This window comes from Pelecanus crispus, chromosome 3, assembly GCF_030463565.1.
Source record: "Pelecanus crispus isolate bPelCri1 chromosome 3, bPelCri1.pri, whole genome shotgun sequence".
Lineage (NCBI taxonomy): Eukaryota > Metazoa > Chordata > Aves > Pelecaniformes > Pelecanidae > Pelecanus > Pelecanus crispus.
The window spans coordinates 66,084,556-66,102,069 of record NC_134645.1 but is presented as its reverse complement, the minus strand read 5'-3'; the positions used below and the strand labels follow the sequence as shown (position 1 = coordinate 66,102,069).

General features: G+C 46.2%; 1 protein-coding gene across 1 annotated transcript in view; it reads right to left on the bottom strand.

Annotated features, from left to right (window-relative positions):
• Window positions 1-17,514, bottom strand: part of NHSL1 (NHS like 1) — a 187,426-nt gene that overhangs the window by 48,516 nt on the left and 121,396 nt on the right. The window contains exon 2 of the mRNA XM_075707890.1: window positions 4,175-4,327. Coding sequence (XP_075564005.1) covers window positions 4,175-4,327 — 153 coding nt within the window. The remainder of the gene's footprint in view (window positions 1-4,174; window positions 4,328-17,514) is intronic.

Here is a 17,514-nt window from a genome sequence, read left to right as displayed (position 1 = left end):
CACCCGCTCAACCTCTTGGCCTCATGGACCAAAAAAGCTGTAGGAAACTGCAGTATGTGGCACTTGCCCCTTCAGCACAGATAACGGTCTGCCTTAAAAAAAAATTAACTAATGCCACTCTGAACAACGTTAAACTCATAGCTCTGCTACTGTCCGCAGCAGACTCTCACAGCTGGTCCAGCCACTCCGTAAATATTTCTTGTTTACTGTCATGTTGCCAGTCCTTCAGCCTTGGAGCAGAGCACACAGTGCAAGGGGGTAGGACTGATTTGGGGATCCTGACCCCATGCAGAGCCTCAGCTCTTCCTCCCCACCCATCTTCATCTCCCATTTTCATGACTCCCTAGGAAGAAACAGTGACATGGAGCACAGAGTCACCTAAGATTCCTCAAGAGTCAATACTGTTTTGTTTCTATCTGGACATTTGTACATTGGAAGACATAAGGTGACCATGAAAAGATGAGGAAGGGGACACTTAAGACCAGCTCTCAGGAAAGGCCAGTTATAGCAGCTTGGCCTCGAAGGCAGGGAAACAGCTGCCTTGGATGGCATGTGTTTGACATCCAACGTGTCACCCCACTGGCTCCACCAGGAAGGTCCTAGCTGCTTCCCCAGAGAAAGGGAGAACGTGTTTTATCCAGTGCAAACAAAACATTTCCAATAATGGGATATACCATCCCAAAGAACTGCGTCATTTTGTAAATGTTTAAATCGTATTGCAATGGTACCATGAGTATGAAGTCCAGCTGAATTTGCTCTTCTGCTCTAGCCACCAGATTAATCCAACTGAGAGCTTTCATTTAAAATGTAGTAACACAGCCTGGGTTAAACATGTTAAAGCCACTGATTTTAGTCAATGACTAAAATAAGTTACATAAAGCCACTTCAGTTCTCCAGAACAGATATACTGTGCATCACAAACTTTCCAGCTTCCAAGTGTTTCATTTTCTAGTTCAAATTACCAGAAAATACTGTATTTTAAAACTTCAGGTGGCAACTGAGCACCTGCATGCCTAAAGAAGGATAAACAGCTTTACCTCAGTTATGAACAAATTTGAATGCAAGATCTTACCATTTATACTTGAAAGTAGCTTCGTAAAGGAAAAGCACAGTATTTTCCCTTAATTTCAAAAGGATAAAAGTCTACTTCATAGGTACAAAAAGCTAAAAAATTATCCCCACGCAACATCTACTATCACATGCTATGCTGCATCCCCTTCCACAGTGCAATAAAGCAGTGGACATTTCAATATATAATATACAAAGTAAAATAATAAACTGCACCAAAAAGTAAGGAAAACACAACACTGCTTCCTGTAAAGGCATGCAGAGCATGCAAAGGTCACCAAGCAGAGTACTTAATTTATCTTAAGAAAGGTCACATCTCATACATTTTAATATCTCAATCCCTAACTTCTTATTCTTAAACCAACTTAAGAATAAACAGCGATAATAGCTCTTCGGCTCCTTAAGTGGTGCTTAGAAGTTTATTCTGGACAGACATCTTCCTATCTATTTCACTAAGTTTTTTAGCTAGACCCATGCTGTCAAAAATTTGCTGAGCTGTTAAAATTATACGCAAATAAATAGGTTTGACCTTGCATTATCTTAAAAGCTAGTCAGGATTTTATCTAGTTAGTATTAGATGGATGAAAACATCTTGATAGAAAGGAATACCTTGCTTGAATTATTTTAAACCCAGCTCTGGCTACACAACTTTTAATCCAATCCTCCAAATGTGATCAGAAGCACTGGTGTCTTCCTGATTTCACAGTGCTGCCTGAAGCAGCAGCAGAGTAAACCTGATAAAACTTTAGTCAGTGCCTCTCTCAGAGCCCCTACAGGCAAGAATGAAATTACTGAAAATGGTGTTAAATTTATGCTGTAGCTACTCAGGACAGCTACAGGCCACAGCAAGGAGTTATTTTAAAACTGCTCTTAGGGAATAAACATGGCCTAGGGAAAGGGCTTGAAGTTAAATAAATAAATAAATAACCAAATAGCAGAGTTTTGTTGACTATGTCAGCAGCTTGAGGTCTTGTGAAGGCATCACAGTTTCTTCCCTCTCTCAGCTACTACCCCAAAAGCATGAAATGGAAATTCACTTCATTACCAAGGAGTGCACAAGCCAGTTTATTTAACACAAATGGCTAACTGGTAAGTTGCAGTAGTACTGAATAGTTTTTGCTTTATAAAGAGCAGCAGCTCTAGAGAAAAAATCCCAGCAGACTGAAGTAACTTCATAGAATCATAGAATCGTTTACGTTGGAAAAGACCTTTAAGATCATCCAGTCCAACCATTAACCTACACTACCAAGTCTACTCTAAGCCAATCAAGGGTAGACTAGACTAAACCAAACTAAACTAAACTTCAGATGCGTAAGCTGGGGCGAAGCAGCATATATTACTTAGTTTCACACAAATATATTAGATATAGAATCACAGAATCATAGGATCGTTTAGGTTGGGAAAGACCTTTAAGATCATCAAGTCCGACCATTAACCTAGCACTGCCAAGTCCACCACTGAGCCATGTCCCTAAGCACCAGATCTACATGTCTTTTAAACACCTCCAGGGATGGGGACTCAACCACTTCCCTGGGCAGCCTCTTCCAGTGCTTGACAACCCTTTCCATGAAGAAATTTTTCCTAGTATCCAACATAAACCTCCCCTGGCACAACTTGAGGCCATTTCCTCTTGTCCTATTGCTTGTTACTAGGCAGAAGAGACCAACACCCACCTCAACCTCCTTTAAATAGAAATTTATTGAAATAGAAGATGAAACTGCAGTAGATACATTTCTGACGAAACACAAGAAAATCAGAGCAGCATTTCAGCCTATGCAGTTTTCTCTGATAACAGTCCCAAACAGAGAACAGAAAAATACAAGAATGAGTAGTTAAAAGTCTACAAAAAGCTAACCACAAGCAGCATTCTTCTTAATCTAAAGCAGGCAAATACTTCTCTTTTGTAAAGAACTGGTAAGTGTGCCTGCAAGGGAACAGTAAACATTTCAAGGCTAAAGGGCTGCACAAATGCATTAATCCAATAATAAGTATAGAGGACACACAGGCTATCTGCTGAGCCATGCATGAGCTAATAACACTGGCTGTCAAGACTCCCCTACTAAATGATAACAAAAGGCCCCTAGTAAGAGACGGCGAAATCAATTAACTGGAGAAACGGCAAAAGAAATAAAATAGGGCAGCCAAACACTTCTCTATTCAGACGTACAAAACAAATTTTTCTGTATATTTAAAAAGGAGAAATGTCATGTTAAACAAACAAAAATTACAATGTTCTTTTAAATCAGGTTAGCTCTGCAAGGTATCAAGTACCTGCAGTTCCTGCTGAAACAAAAAGAGACTTGAAATGAGTCGGCTCTTTGCAAGCTAACCCCCTTTGTTAAATAGCCAAGGTAAAGAAAAATCTAGGTTAACCATTTCCAGAACACAGGCATTAAGCTGTAATTTTAAACTTTACTTCTGGCCCCGGGACAGATATTCTACAGCCCTCTCCGCTGGCTGCCTGTCTCTGTCCTCCTGGCTGCACTAACACAACACAGCAATTCCCATGCCAGACCATACGGGTACACCTCCAGTGAAGGTACTAAGGGTAAAAAATTGTCCTTAAAAAAAAGAAAAAAAGCTGCATCCTTCTGCAAGAAAGCACTTTCACTACTGAAAGAATCCTTGTGAGTGCCCTGCTCCCCATTTCGCTTCTCTGCCCTCAACGCCTTTTCCGACTTCTCAAACAGGCACATCCCTGGAAATGACACTGTACACCAACAAAAGACGTCACCAAATGAAACACCTCTGATGTGGTTCTTACACTAAAGTATAAATGGAGTAACTCAGGACTTACTGAAATTGAAGTACCATTTTGGAAACACTCCAAATACTAAATGGAAACGGCCGAAAGACACCAGGCTTTCCCCTTTTCCATTCTAGAGTGCTGTGCCAGGTAACACATTTCTTTGTTTCTTGATAGCAAAAGCATTTTCCCCCTATCTCTACATTTGAGTGGGTAACCCCCACCCAATGGTCCCGATGTGCTGCAGGCAGAAGAACAAGCAAGTCTCTTCCAAAGTCTGCAATTTGGATACGTTTGCAAAAACTGTGGCAAAAACTACTGTCCCTTTAGGACACATCAGTGTCAGCAGCGGCATCTTACCTCTCAGTACTGACTTGAGGTTCAGCTTGGCTTGTCGGTGCAGGTCCTCCACGCAAGGTGGTCTTGAGGAGGGCAGGAACACATTTTCCTGCTGGTGCCACGGAGCAGTGTAGTGCACGGTCCATCTACTCTCTTCATCTAGATTGGAAACAGCTGCAGAGAGAGACAATAAGAAAATTAAATGCTACTGTAGATAGCTCTATCATGAAACCCCACACCTAAGTTTGTCATGCATCACCTTAAAACAAAAAAGATCGTTTGCCACTGTAGTCCCATCGAAACGCTCTCTAGCTAACCTTGCTTCCGTGACAGTTAAAAACCTTCCTCTCATTTTTAGTCTCAATTTATTCTCCTGTGTTACGTAGGAAACACCTTTCCCTCCTCCCATGTTGATACTTGCTGTTGTGTTTACTGTGAACGTGCAACTGTTTTCCCCCCTCTAGCTCCCAGTCTTCACAAAGGAGATCAGTTTCCCCATCCCCTAATCCCGCCAGGCACTGTGCGTTGCAGGATAGCTTCCTCCTGCTCAAGGGTGACCCTGGGAATATGACAGTCGCCATGAGAAATTACGACAGGTTCATTTGTACTGCGAAATAACCTCCGACCTCGTGCTCGCTCAAACCAGGAACAAAAATTCCAGTGAAGCCAACAAATTAGCTACTTCCCATTGCCATGAATGGAAGGCAGATTTGGACAACCGCAACTCCCTAGGCAAACACTGCTCAGAGCATGACGGCGCTGAAGAGGGATTGCTCTGGCCACCTCTTCTCAGCCAATACACAGGTGGAAATAAAATACTGACATTGCTCAAGTTCAGAGCTCCCTACAGTCTAGTAATGAATCAGCCAAAGCGCATACTGCTAGGATTTGTTTATCATTTACGCTTCCCGAGAGACAGCCATTACCTTTTGTTTAAAGTTCATCATCAATAAAAACTTCTACTGTTGAACGGCCTTATCCCTCCACCCTGTAATAACAGGAAAAGGGCAGTTGGGGGTCATATTTTATGATCCCCCAGGCACCCTTTGGCTTTCGGCCAGCGTGCCGCGCGCATCCTTGCCTTCAGCTCTGCAAAGCAGAAAACAGCCACCGTGGCCGTGCCGGTTCGCCCAAGCGCCCGCCTCGCTGGGGCAGCCCTCGCTGCCAGCTCCCCGTCTTCCCTTGCCCCCCCGGCTGCCTGGGCACTGCTCGCTCCCGCCCAGCGCTGCGCAGCAGCGCTTTGGGAAGTTTGGCTGATGCCTCTGTGGTAGCAGAGGAGGTGTGTAAAATGAGAAGCAAAAGGAAGGCAACGGCCTCCTGTCACCTGAAAAATGACTCTTTCCCCAGCGCTGCTGCGCATCTCTGCCGGGATGATTTCAGATGGAAATAATCGGTACTCGTTAAAGAAAATAAGCTATGCCTTTCACTTCAAAACCTACCTGCAGCCTAATGCTCAGTGCCTGTTTGGTCCTAAAAGGAGTTGGGGTGGGAGGGGGTCACACACACAGCCTTTCCTTACTTTTTTTAGGTTAGCATCAGACCTCGAAAAAGGTTTTTGAGGACTTTTGACCGGCTGCTTCATCTCTGAGGTGGCCCGGTCCCGCACACACACTGGCTGCAACAAGGCAGACACGCGTCCCGTCCGCGCCTGCTCTTCCCCTCCGTGCTAACGAGAGGTCAAACCTAAACCACGACAAACTGGCAAGTCACCACCTACCAGGTTACAGCATGAATCATCCCGATATTACAGAACAGGTGACCGGCACATTCAATGACATGTCCGAAAAGCATCCCTCGCCAGCCCCTGGGCGAGGAGGCGGGCGGGGAGGGGAGCGCAGGCTGGGGGAGGAAGAGGAGGAGGAAACACCAGCCTCCAGCCCACCGCCTGGCTGCAGTCCCGCCATACCGAAATTAAAGTTTACTGCTCATCAGAGCGATGATCACCAAAACTAGTCGACGGAAGCGCTGCGCGTAGTTGTAAACTACTCTCTCTAGCCCAATTCGCCGGTCTTCGTCAATGAAGGCGGAGAATCGCGATTTTTCAAAGCCATGCTGAAACTAGAGTGTCATTTAAAAAAAAAAAAAAAAAAAACCAAAACCACAGCTTGGCCCTGAGAATAAACCTTACAGAGAGAAGCCCAGAGCCAGCCCCCAGCAGCTGCCCAAGCAGGAGGAGCCGTCGGCAGAGGCCGGGAGGAGGCCCCGGCATACGGCGGGGCACCTGTGCCCGGCAGCAGGTGACACCGGCAGCAGGTGACACCGGCAGCAGGTGACACCGAGCACCGGCAGCAGGTGACACCGGCAGCAGGTGACACCGAGCACCGGCAGCCCGGGCACCGAGCTGCTTCACAGCGGGGGTGGTCCGGCTCCCCCAAAACCACCGCGACCTCCCAAAGCAGAGGTCCCAAAACACCTCCTGAGGCTGCCCCCGCACGGTCCCAAACAGTCGGCGGCGAAGAGAAGGGCGACCAACTTAAAAAGAGGCGTCAGGGAAAGCAGGAGCAGCGCCGAAGGGAATTGCGCTTTCCTGCGGGACAGGGCTGCCTCCCGAAAGGGCAGCGAGCACGCACAACTACTTACTCTTTCTCTTGAAAAGTTTCATGAGAGATTTAAGCTTTGTGTTGATGAAAACCACCATTTCCAAGGTGTTGAACTGCGATCCTGGAGTTTAAATCCCATAAAAAGGAGGAGCTGCAGAAAAAGGTGACTCTTTTCCAGAGCGAGCCCGTTCAAACTCTGCAATACCAAACTGCTCTTCTCCGCGCTTCTCTCCTTCTTTCCTGAAATCACAACTTTAAATCTGCCTAGATCTTCCTGATGCACGAAACCATTTACAGTTCTTTAGCCTGAATGTCTCCTCCTCACAGGCAACCTCGCGGGCTGAGAGCAGCCGGTTTCAACACGCAAAACAGGAGGGGGGGGGGGGGGGGGGGGGGGGGGAGAAAGTTAGTTGTTATTCACGTTTGCACAGGACCAAAAAAGCAGGCTTTCTCGCCGCCCGCGCGTTTACTGCTCAGCTCCTCTCCTCATCCCCTCCTCTGCCGCGCAGGGCCGCTGCTCCCGAAGGCCCGCGTCCGCAGGTGCCGCCGGCTCTCCCTGCCCCGGCGGCAGCCGGCTCTGCCGGGGAGCAGAGGGCGATGCCGGCCCCTTCCCCCGCCCGGCACCACCCCCCCGCCGGGCGCGGCCCTGCGCCCTCCTTCCCCTTGCAAATGAGAGCTGCATTTGCGTGCAAATCAGGATGCCCTGCTTTCCCCCACCGCTCCCGTCCTTCCCCCCTTCCTCCCCCCCCTTTTTTTTTTTTCCCACCCTCTCGCTCCCATCCTTCCCCCCTTCCCCCCCCCCCCCTTTTTTTCCCCCCCACCCTCTCGCTCCCACTTTATTAAGGACCCAAGAGCTGCGCGGTAGCTGGCTGCAACACGCGCTCTCCCCTCTGCATCGCCTCCCCTCCCAGATCCGCTGCTCCCCCCCGTAGTCATTGCCACCGCCTGGGACACCAGCCCACTAATTTTACATATTGAATTTCATTCAGTAACACTCCTAATTTATTCTTATTAGCGTCATCTCAGACCAGATACACGGAAAACCAAAATCGAGTTATTTCTGGCTAACAGAGGCCCTGTTATTCATCAAATGAAACGTGCGCAGAGATGAAATACCCAGCTTTTTGAGATGTGCATCATATCCTCATGCCTCAAAAATCTCTCTCTCTCTCTCCCCCCCCCCCAGAGGTCCACAGCCGTCCTTCCTAGGAATGAACCGCAATTTTGCAAAAGTTAAAGAGAAAATGCTAAGCACCAAATCAATGCGCTCAGCAGGGCATGCCCTTCGCACAATGTTGAGGCTCAAGAAGCAAGCCCTCCCTCACAAAGCAAGCTTAGGAAACCCCCTCGGGTTAACAATGAAGAAGATTTTTTCCTCGGGAAAAAGAAAAATGCCAGCAGCAGGGGGCTCAGACTGACCCCAAAGCTGCAGCAGGATCCGGCCTCTGGAGTGCAGCATGTAAAAAGCAGATGCTCCACAGGAACTTCACTCCAAGTTTCACCGAATGGCTGAGACTCAGCATGGCAAAGAACAGACGGTAAACAAAGCGCCTCCGTCATTGGCTGAACGCACTATTATCGGCATTTTATCAGTATTTTCCAAACTCAGAGATTTTACAGCTACAACACAGGTTTGACACCAAAACTGCCATTAGCAGCAGGTCTCTCCAAGAGACATTTTGACTGGCTTACCTCTGCCAAAGGGGCAGAAGACCATGGTGCCATGGCAGCAACTGCGGGGAAGGCACCTCTGCTTTTGCACTGATTTCCATCAAGCACCTTACACAAAAAATGACTCTGGCATCAAACTATTGGCTATTTAGTGAGGGTTTTTTTTTAAAATCACATACACAATAACACCCCCATTAGGAATTTACCATCACCCCGTACATCACTAAAACCACTTTAAATGCACACTTGCTGGACACACTCTGAAGGTGAGTGCAGAATGACTCCATTTCTAACTCCAGCAGCACTGCTATCTGAGAGCAAACCCAGAAGGTGGTAACTCCTTTTTTAGTGTGGTGGTGATCTTTTTTAGGATTTAGGAAGTACCTCTGTAAGTGGGAAGGAGAGCTACCATGCATTTGCACAGGGGAAGGCAACAGTTTCAAGCTGGTGTGTGAGGGAGACTGGGCTACTGGAAGTGAGACAGATTCTCCCCAAGGTCTTCATGGCACCTCACAGAGGCTTGCAAGCCCTGGGAAGCAAGACTCTGTTCCCTTTTTATGGTCCCCTGTGTATCGACATGATCCTGGGTACTTTGGACGGCTCAGTTTCACTTTCCGGTTTCACCTTGGGCTGCAATGCGGGCGAAGTCCAGTGTTGCTCTTCGTTATTGGATCCTCCACCCACCCTGAAGCATTTCTCCTGCCTGAGAACAAGCGCTTGATCACTGCCCTCAAGCCCTGATCTCCAGTATGGAGGCAGCTATTCAAACCCAGTAACAAACAATGCATAAGATGATGTCTGCCTTTCATCCTTACCCCCTTTGCTTCCACCTTCCCTCAGGCCATGCCGATAAAGAGGTCAAACATCAAAAATGGCTATCATGAGAGGATAACCCAAAGGAAACACCAGTTGGCTACTTGTATCTGCATCTCTCAGAGTCTGCACTAGGTTAACGACCATGGCTTCCTTGAAATTCAGCATGTTGTCTCAATCCAGCTTTTTTAAAATGCTTTTCCTGTCACAAGAAACTGTCACTGCAGTTGGCTTCTAATGGCAGTTCTCTTAGAGCTGAAAGCATGAAGTAAGTGTGCTTCTCCATAGCCTGCCTCTCTACATTGAGAAGAGAAGGAAAAGATGGGGCAGTTTGAGAAAATTTATATTGTAGTCACTACGCAAACAGATAAAGGACTTTAGCCTCCAATGTGGCCAATCCAGCAGAGAAAACCACAAAAAAACCCCACCAAACAACAACAAAAGCCCCACCTAAAATTACCTTGACAGAAAAAATGTAAAAGTTTGTTAAAGCTGGATAAACCCAGCATGAACAGGAGGTGTGCACGCACTGCAATATCAGTTCTTTAAAAGCAAATGACTCAGAGACAGGTAGACCCTGCTCTGTGGCACACTTCCTACCTCACCTTGGGCAAGTTAATATTAACCCACTGCCTCAGTTCCCACATCCTTACAAGCAGGGATCACACCCACTTGCCACCGTGCAAGGATACCCTCACAAGGAACACAGAAAATACGGAGGAGATTTTCAGCATATGCTAGTTCTCCCTTTCACCGGATGGGCTTGTTAACTTAGGTTACAAAGTTTGGCCCAGAAGAAACTCCTTCCTAACTAACAAGTCTGAGATTGAAGCAAAGAAAACGAGAGGCACAAGATGCAGTGCCAAACAGCACGCTCAAAATCATGAATGTGCAACACACTCATTAGCAAAACTGTGTCTTCTTTTAGTTCACATTAGAATAGTTTTTAATCCCTGAGTGGTTAAACTGATTTTAATGTCTAGAAGAGGCCGTGTACATCCAGAAGAGCCATGAACACGAGTGGCTGCTTGTGTACCGCATGCCTGAAACACTGCAGCCATTCCTTCACTCCTCTCCCTGCTCTCCCCTCTTTAGGGGGGCTTTCCAGCTGACCTGCTCTGCGACAGCCATCTGGGACGGCCACCCCTCCACATTCATGGCAACATAAAACATCCGCGCCTGTGAAACAATCTGGAAATATTTGGCTTCCACGGAAACATTTCAGGCCAGCCCCTGGGGGAGGGGGGCTCTCCTGTCCAGGCCCCATTCACAACCCAACGCCCTGAACCTTGCACCAGTGCACAAGATCCGTTGAAGAAGTTGAGGCTTTATAAGAAGGCAAATGTTGAAAATGGACGTACTTGGGTTGTTCATAACCACAGCCGGAGCAGCTGCCCAGCAGCAGCCCCGGCGGTAGCTGTCCGTCAGGGTCACTAAACGCATCTGTGACAATCAACTGTTCTCCTTCCTACCGCCGCTCATCAGCCTACACACACGTGTAGTACGGAATTTAGGAAGTACTAAGTTAAAAAAAAAAAAAAAAAAAGCCACAACATAAAAATAGTTAAAACAACCCATTCCTGCTCCCCCCCACAAATCAAGACAAATTGTACCACTTATTTTTATAAAGGAAAGGTAAACCCAACACACGTATCAAGTTCACAAAAGGAATGATGCATCAAGCTACTAACATGTATCATCATCATCTCAAAAACTAAACTTTGTAAGCCTTAGCAACTTCATTCAGACAATGGAAAAATCCTCCATTAAACAACTGTATAGCATTGTTGACGTTTTAAGAAGAAAGAAAAAGTAAAACCATACAACTGAGCTGGGAACCGCACCATGAGAGCTTCTCCAGCGAGTCTCTGTTCAACAAGCAGACGGGAACGCAGAAATGTTGGCAAGCAGATGTACTCAAAACAATTAAATCGATGCCTTTGCTTTTTACAGACACGCCAGTCACTCGTTCAAAATAAGTTTCCACTGTGCCACCCTCCAGCAGCTCGCACGGGGACGGCGCAGGGAAGAAGGTGTTGGAGGGCAGTGGTTTACAAGCGTGTCTGCAGGACTGGGTCCATGGAGGATGTGCTCGGGATTGCTCCCTGCCACCGGGACCGACCCCCCAGCACCCCTTCCCCAGGCTGTGCAGAGGCACCCAGGCGTCCGCAGGGCGAGCCGGAACCCCGGGAGGGTTATGAACCCCGTCCTGCGGGTCACAATTCCCTTCCTGCCTGGCCGGACCAACAAAACCCGGCCTTGAAAGCTGCACCTTCACTTCTAGGTGAGACTTCTGTCATTAAGAAACACCAAGCACCAGAGATAAGAAACGCCAGACATCTCAAGTGTCTTCAAAACTCGTGCCCAAGCTTTACGCCTGTTCTGGCCACCTTCACCCATGCCATCGACCGCTCGCTGGTGTTTAAATGGACTCGAAGCCACCCCCGCAGACCACAGGAGTCAATAATTTATGGTCAGAAGAGGTTTCTCCCTGCCTCCAGAGCCAGTCCCGGCTGGCCCTCTCCCGGCATCTTTCAGGAGAACAAAAGTGCTCCCTCCACAAAGGCGGTCCCAGGCGGCACCGCATTCAGCTGCCCTCCTGTCCCCAGCTCAGCTCGCTCACAATGGCCTCTTTCAAGGCAACCTCGGCCTCGGCGAAGTGCGATACTTCCCCGGCTACTGAGAAACTACAATTCATTAAACCTGGGATCAGGAGGAAGAGGAGAAGGAGAATGCACGGGGGAGAAAGGAAGAAAGGAAGAAAAGCATTTTATCCCAAAGCCACTGCAACAAAAAGCCAAAAAGGACCCGTGCCCCAGCGAACTGGCAGGGGAGCCGGGCGCTGAGCCTGTCTCGGCGCAGGCAATTACCGAGCAGGTATTGCTTTAAAGAGGGTACCCTGGCAGCGCCCGCCTTTATCCATCACGCTCATACGGGATTACGGCTGCAGGCTCTGGGAAAGGGGGTGCCCGGCGGGGCAGGGGTAAGAGGGAGGAAGATGAGAAGGAGAAGCAGCACAACCTAAGCCAGAGAGGACAGAAAAGCAGCAGACTGATTGATCTGATGATCCTATTTAGGTCACAGCACAATAAAGCTAATTCATTCCTTTGACAATTCAAAACATCTTTCCGCAGGATCCTCTGTCATGCAAACACATCACCAGAGAGAAAAGGGAGCGTTTGGGCAGGGCTGCCTGCAGACAAAGCAGCGGTTTCTTTTGGTTAGAGCATCTCCCCACACACTGTAACTGCAGGCAGGAGAACAGAAAACATTTAGTGAATGTGCAATTTTGTTTCATGGTTTTGTTTTAAATTGCAGGGCACAATCCTTTTTTCATTTTTTAATCCTTTGGCTACTCCTGAACCCCAGCTAAGGCAACATCAGCTCCCAGAAGAGTACTTTTCTCTCTCCCTGGGAAAACCCTTTTAAAATTCCACAGGAAATATTCTCAATTTAAATTCCAAACCAACCTCAATGCTCCTAGGCTACGACTTAGCCTGAAGAACCAACCAAAAATGGCTACAGCAAATAAGTTATTCTTTGCAAAATCTTGACTCTTATTTGCCCTAATAATGCACCATAGAGAAGATGCTTCTCTTCTGAATTAGAGATGGAAAAAATACCAGGCAGACAAGTTTGCGTAAGTCTTCTCGTTCATTCATCCTGTAGGACTCGGAGCGAAACCAACAAAACCAGACTGCAAAAGTGCCATTTCTGAACTTCTGTCCCGAACCATCTCCCCATTCAGCCTGTAATTCCATCTTTGGCAGCTGTGCACTTGTGGATCCACACTAATATCCAACAGACATCTTCAACTAATCTCAGTCTGCATTCTCCTCACGGGTGTCCTGAAGGGGACACGCTCCCCACTCATTTCACTTATTTAAAGGTCACAGAAAGAATTCTTGTAGCATATCTCCATCTCCCCACCCAACATTGCTCTTTGGGATACTGTTATTTATATGTGGATTATCCTGGTACAAGGAGTTGGCAGTTCTTTTTTGCCTCTTTCTGCTGACTGTCTTAATAAACTCAAGGTGGGTCACATTGAAGCTCAGAGACATCCTCTCTTAAAATTAAGTCAGTATGTCCTCTAGTTTCCTAAGAACTTTGCAATCTATAAATGAATAAAATTAAGCCCCTTGGAAAATACCAACCTTCATATGATCATATAACTGCTCATGCCAAAATCAAGCACCAAGTGCTCACTCGCTGTCTCACACAGCAACTTGAGAAAAAAGTTTTGTTTCTTAGTTAGAAACTTTCAAAAACTTCCCCTGAAAAGATTATCTGCACAACAGAATAGTAAAATAGTAAGCAAAAGCTGAGGTTCAGAACTAACAAATGGATTTCAGCAGTTGTGACGTTTGGTATTGTCCCTAAAGCCCTAAGATTTTTGACAAAATCTGAAAACCTGGGTATGTTCCAATTAAATAATGGCACAAACTGCCCTGAAAAACAGTATTTTCCAACTAAAGTAAGGCATCCAGTCCACGTAACAGTCACCTAATAATTATATTGCTGCAGGATTCAGTGACTTGTTTTAAGCTCCTAAGGAAACAATTGAACCAACATCTGTACCACAGCATCTCCAGAAAACATCCTTGGCTGGCCACGAGCACGTGGATCTCAGACACGATCAAATACCAAAAGATTTTGAAAACAATTTTTAAGACGACCTTCATGCGATCAGCATCTTCTTAAAGAGGATCTCAATAAAGTCTTTAAAGTGAAAGGATAGCCTCCTAAATTCATACTGCTAACTGGTTGAACTTTCAAAATTTATAATGTGGATGCCAACTTAAAATTTTATTACTACCTGTTTGATTAAAAGTGTCAGAGATGCAAACATCCTTGTTATTAATCACACGCAAACAAACAGCCCAAGCCTCACAACACGCTGTGGTCAGTCACCATTAACAGCTCAACAGTTGTGTTTCTTTGGATCGCTAGTGAAACGCATCTAACAGTTGAAATGACGGTGCTGTGAAAAAGGTGCCTTGCCACCAATCATCATCAGAAAGCACTAGTGAGCATGCCAGCTATCTTGATTTTTAATATCGTGGCAATGGTTTCAATAAGTATGTGGGGGTTAGGCAAACAACAGTCATTGCCATCTACTTCATCAAAAGGTAATCCACAAAAAGATTAAAAAATTGAGGGTTTTTTTTCCTCTCCTCTCCCACATTCAGTCTGCTGTTTCTGCCTGCATTTCCTGACAGAAAGGGAAAGGAGAAGATCCCTATTTATCTTCTACAAGATCCCTACTGCAGATACCTACAGTTTTTCTTGCTGTAGAAAAAGCAGTTATTCCCTACTGTGTGGCTGGAGAACTTCAGAAAACTGAACAAACGGTAAAGTTGTAACATGACAAGGGCTTTAATATACACCATTTAAAGTGAAAGATATCATTTTTAATAGCAAAAATGTCTCTTTCGTTATCCTTGGTTTCCCCGCTTAGCACAAAATATAAACTGCAGAAAAGTTTATGTTTTGTTGGAGGAGCTGGAGTAAAAGTTGGAGGAGGAGTGTAAGTTTAAAACTTGAGACAGCTGATGCTAGTTTTAAAAATATTTCTTCCAGTACTTTCACTATTTATATGTGAAAACCTTTGAAAGCGTGAGGCTATGGCACCATCGTCCCCACTTCAGCTCCGAACAGATCACACGCTCTATAACCGGACATCACATCTTCGAAGTAACCTTCTTCCAGTGGTGGACTCTCACCTGAAGTCAACTGAAACGCAAGCGTGCATCCACAATCCAGATCAACACCACTTACACTAGAACTACCAATATATTTTTGAAAGAGCTTCTAAACGTATCATCTTGCCAATAGGAGACATGCTGTGACTTGGAGATTTCCAACACTTGATCAGAGAGTGGAGACACCAGGCAAACAAATACAGAGACAACTATGCAGAGCCTAAAAATAAATTTCTGTGCAGAAATACCATGGGTTTTCCAGCCCAGACAATACGCTTGCAACAATTACGGTCCTGCCCAGCTCGGTCATTCCTGAAACATCCCCGTAGCTGTTATTAAGATGACAGCAAGAACAAGGCAAAGAAGTATCAGTAGTTTACTACTACTAAGCAAATGACCCTGCCATCTCAAGATAGTTGATAAAACTGCCATGTATCCCAGCGGCTGCATTTTTAAACTATACACAATGATCCATGTTCAACTTTGGGTTACAGATTTGTCCAGAGGACTGTTAATTACTCTGACAGCCTGTGCTATTGCAGAATTGGAATGGGACAGCATTTTACATTGCAATTTATTGAGAAAAAAGGAGGAGCAGAATTTAAAAATAGTCTGGAAGAGTCAGGTGGGAAACTTGCTGCCGGCTCCAGGGCAGGGCTGACCCCTGGAGCAGAAGATCCGATTCGAATGTAAAGAAGGAGGTGGGAGATCAATAACACCTACACCCTCAGGAAAACCAATCAATAAAACCACAGCTACGTTTTCCCAGAATTATTCTGCAGTATGTAGTATGCCTCTTCCTTTTTCCCGTCTTTCTGGATAACGATACAAGCAGTTCATTAGACACAAGCAGACTCTGGCACCTTTTAAGGATGCTGCAATGCAGCACTAAACAAACTTCAATCCCAGTCCACTGGAGTTAGACAGAAGCGTCGCCTAACAGGATCCCTGCTTTGCCACCATGCAGGAATCATCTAAGCTGATGCACACCAAGACTCAATTTACATTTTTGTTTTTAAAGCATGGCTGGTTTGAAGAACGTAGTTGAAACTACAGCCATTAAAAGTATCTGACACATCGCCCAGTGTCTGATATTCTGTACAGAGCATACACGCTGCTCCAGGAATGAAGGAATTAAAACTCTGTGTTCGTATAGGATTTGAAAATACTTCTTTTTGTGTCAGGGCAATTCGCATCCTGCTCCTCTTCGGATTAATTAAACTCACAGGACAAGGTTAGCATCATACAGAGGAAAAACACTTGTGCTCACCTTCAGCTACTGGACATAAAAGAGTGGCTTTTTCTCTGGCGCTATTAATTATTTAACCTAACGTTGCTACCACCATCTGCCTGGGGACGTGCTCGCACCCGCCAAACAGCAGCCCACTTTCCCTGGTCTAGCCGTGCCATCATGTTTGTGGCAAACATCTGACAAACAGGAGGGCCAGGCCGATTAAAAGTTGATGTTGAGAACAACCATGAGGGATCACTCAGTTCGGAGAGGCGTCAAACCTGCGTTGGAGATGCTATCCAGCTACAAGTTTAATTTGCCCTCCCTGGTACAGATCACGGAACTGCCGAGAAATGGTTTTATAAAGCTCTGTCGATGCTTTTGGGCAATGACAAACGTGTTGCACAGCCCTTGCGTGTAAAACTTCGCTGTTCTTAAACTCCTCGTCAAAGCGCCCAAAGGACAGCGGACAAACAAATGACAGCACTGAACCAGAGGAAGAGAAGGTGTCCCATAGTCATCGTGGCTCAGATCAGAAATCGGACGGACGGGGGATGAGACCTTCGGGATGAGACCTTCGGGATGAGCAGCACGTGGCCGCTGACCCCTCGCAGAGCAGGTAGCTGCGCACCCCCACGGAAACCACTCTTGGATAATTTGCCTTTCAACCGCAATATTTACAAGCTTTTCTCCCTTCTCCAGAAGCCTGCTCTCACAGCGACACTAGCTCGTGCTCAGCTGATGGGGACAAGCCCTCGCAAGTAACCTAGAAGTCTGCCAGCACATTGAAAAACAATTCCCAAACAAAAGCCAGGGGCTGCAGCCTAACAGCCACGAGCAGTGCTTCGGGGAATTCGGCCTTTAAATTAGTAATAGTCAGGCCACAGCCTGTCTGCCTGCGCACAGAAGACACGGGGAGGCTGATTAAGTACCCTTCTGCTGTGACTGGAGTAGTGGCGTCGTGGGGTTTCGCATTTATTCTCTTCCAGTGACTCCAGGTCAAAACCAGTCAGTTCACAAGTCAGGCGCTGTTTCAGTAACTGCTGTAATGGCAGGCACCGCTTGCAATCCAAAATTCAAGCTGTGTCTTTCCAGTCATGCATCATCCCCATAATCCAGATCCCACTGCAGTGTAGTACAGCACCAATTGGGATGTAATTGTGATGAGCCACTTAAAGCGTTTTTCTGACCAAAAAAACCCCAAGAAAACAACCCGTCTGCCCCAATTTCTGCTTCGGCATAAGAATGTTAGCATTACTGTTTGTTTTGCACCACATATTCTTGGAATAGATCAGATCCAATCTAGTTTTCAACTGCTTATTAGTAATTTCTTAGTTGTGCAATCCTTGTGCTTCTTTTTGAACTTTCCAATAGTCTGAAACATGTATTTTGGTTTCTTTT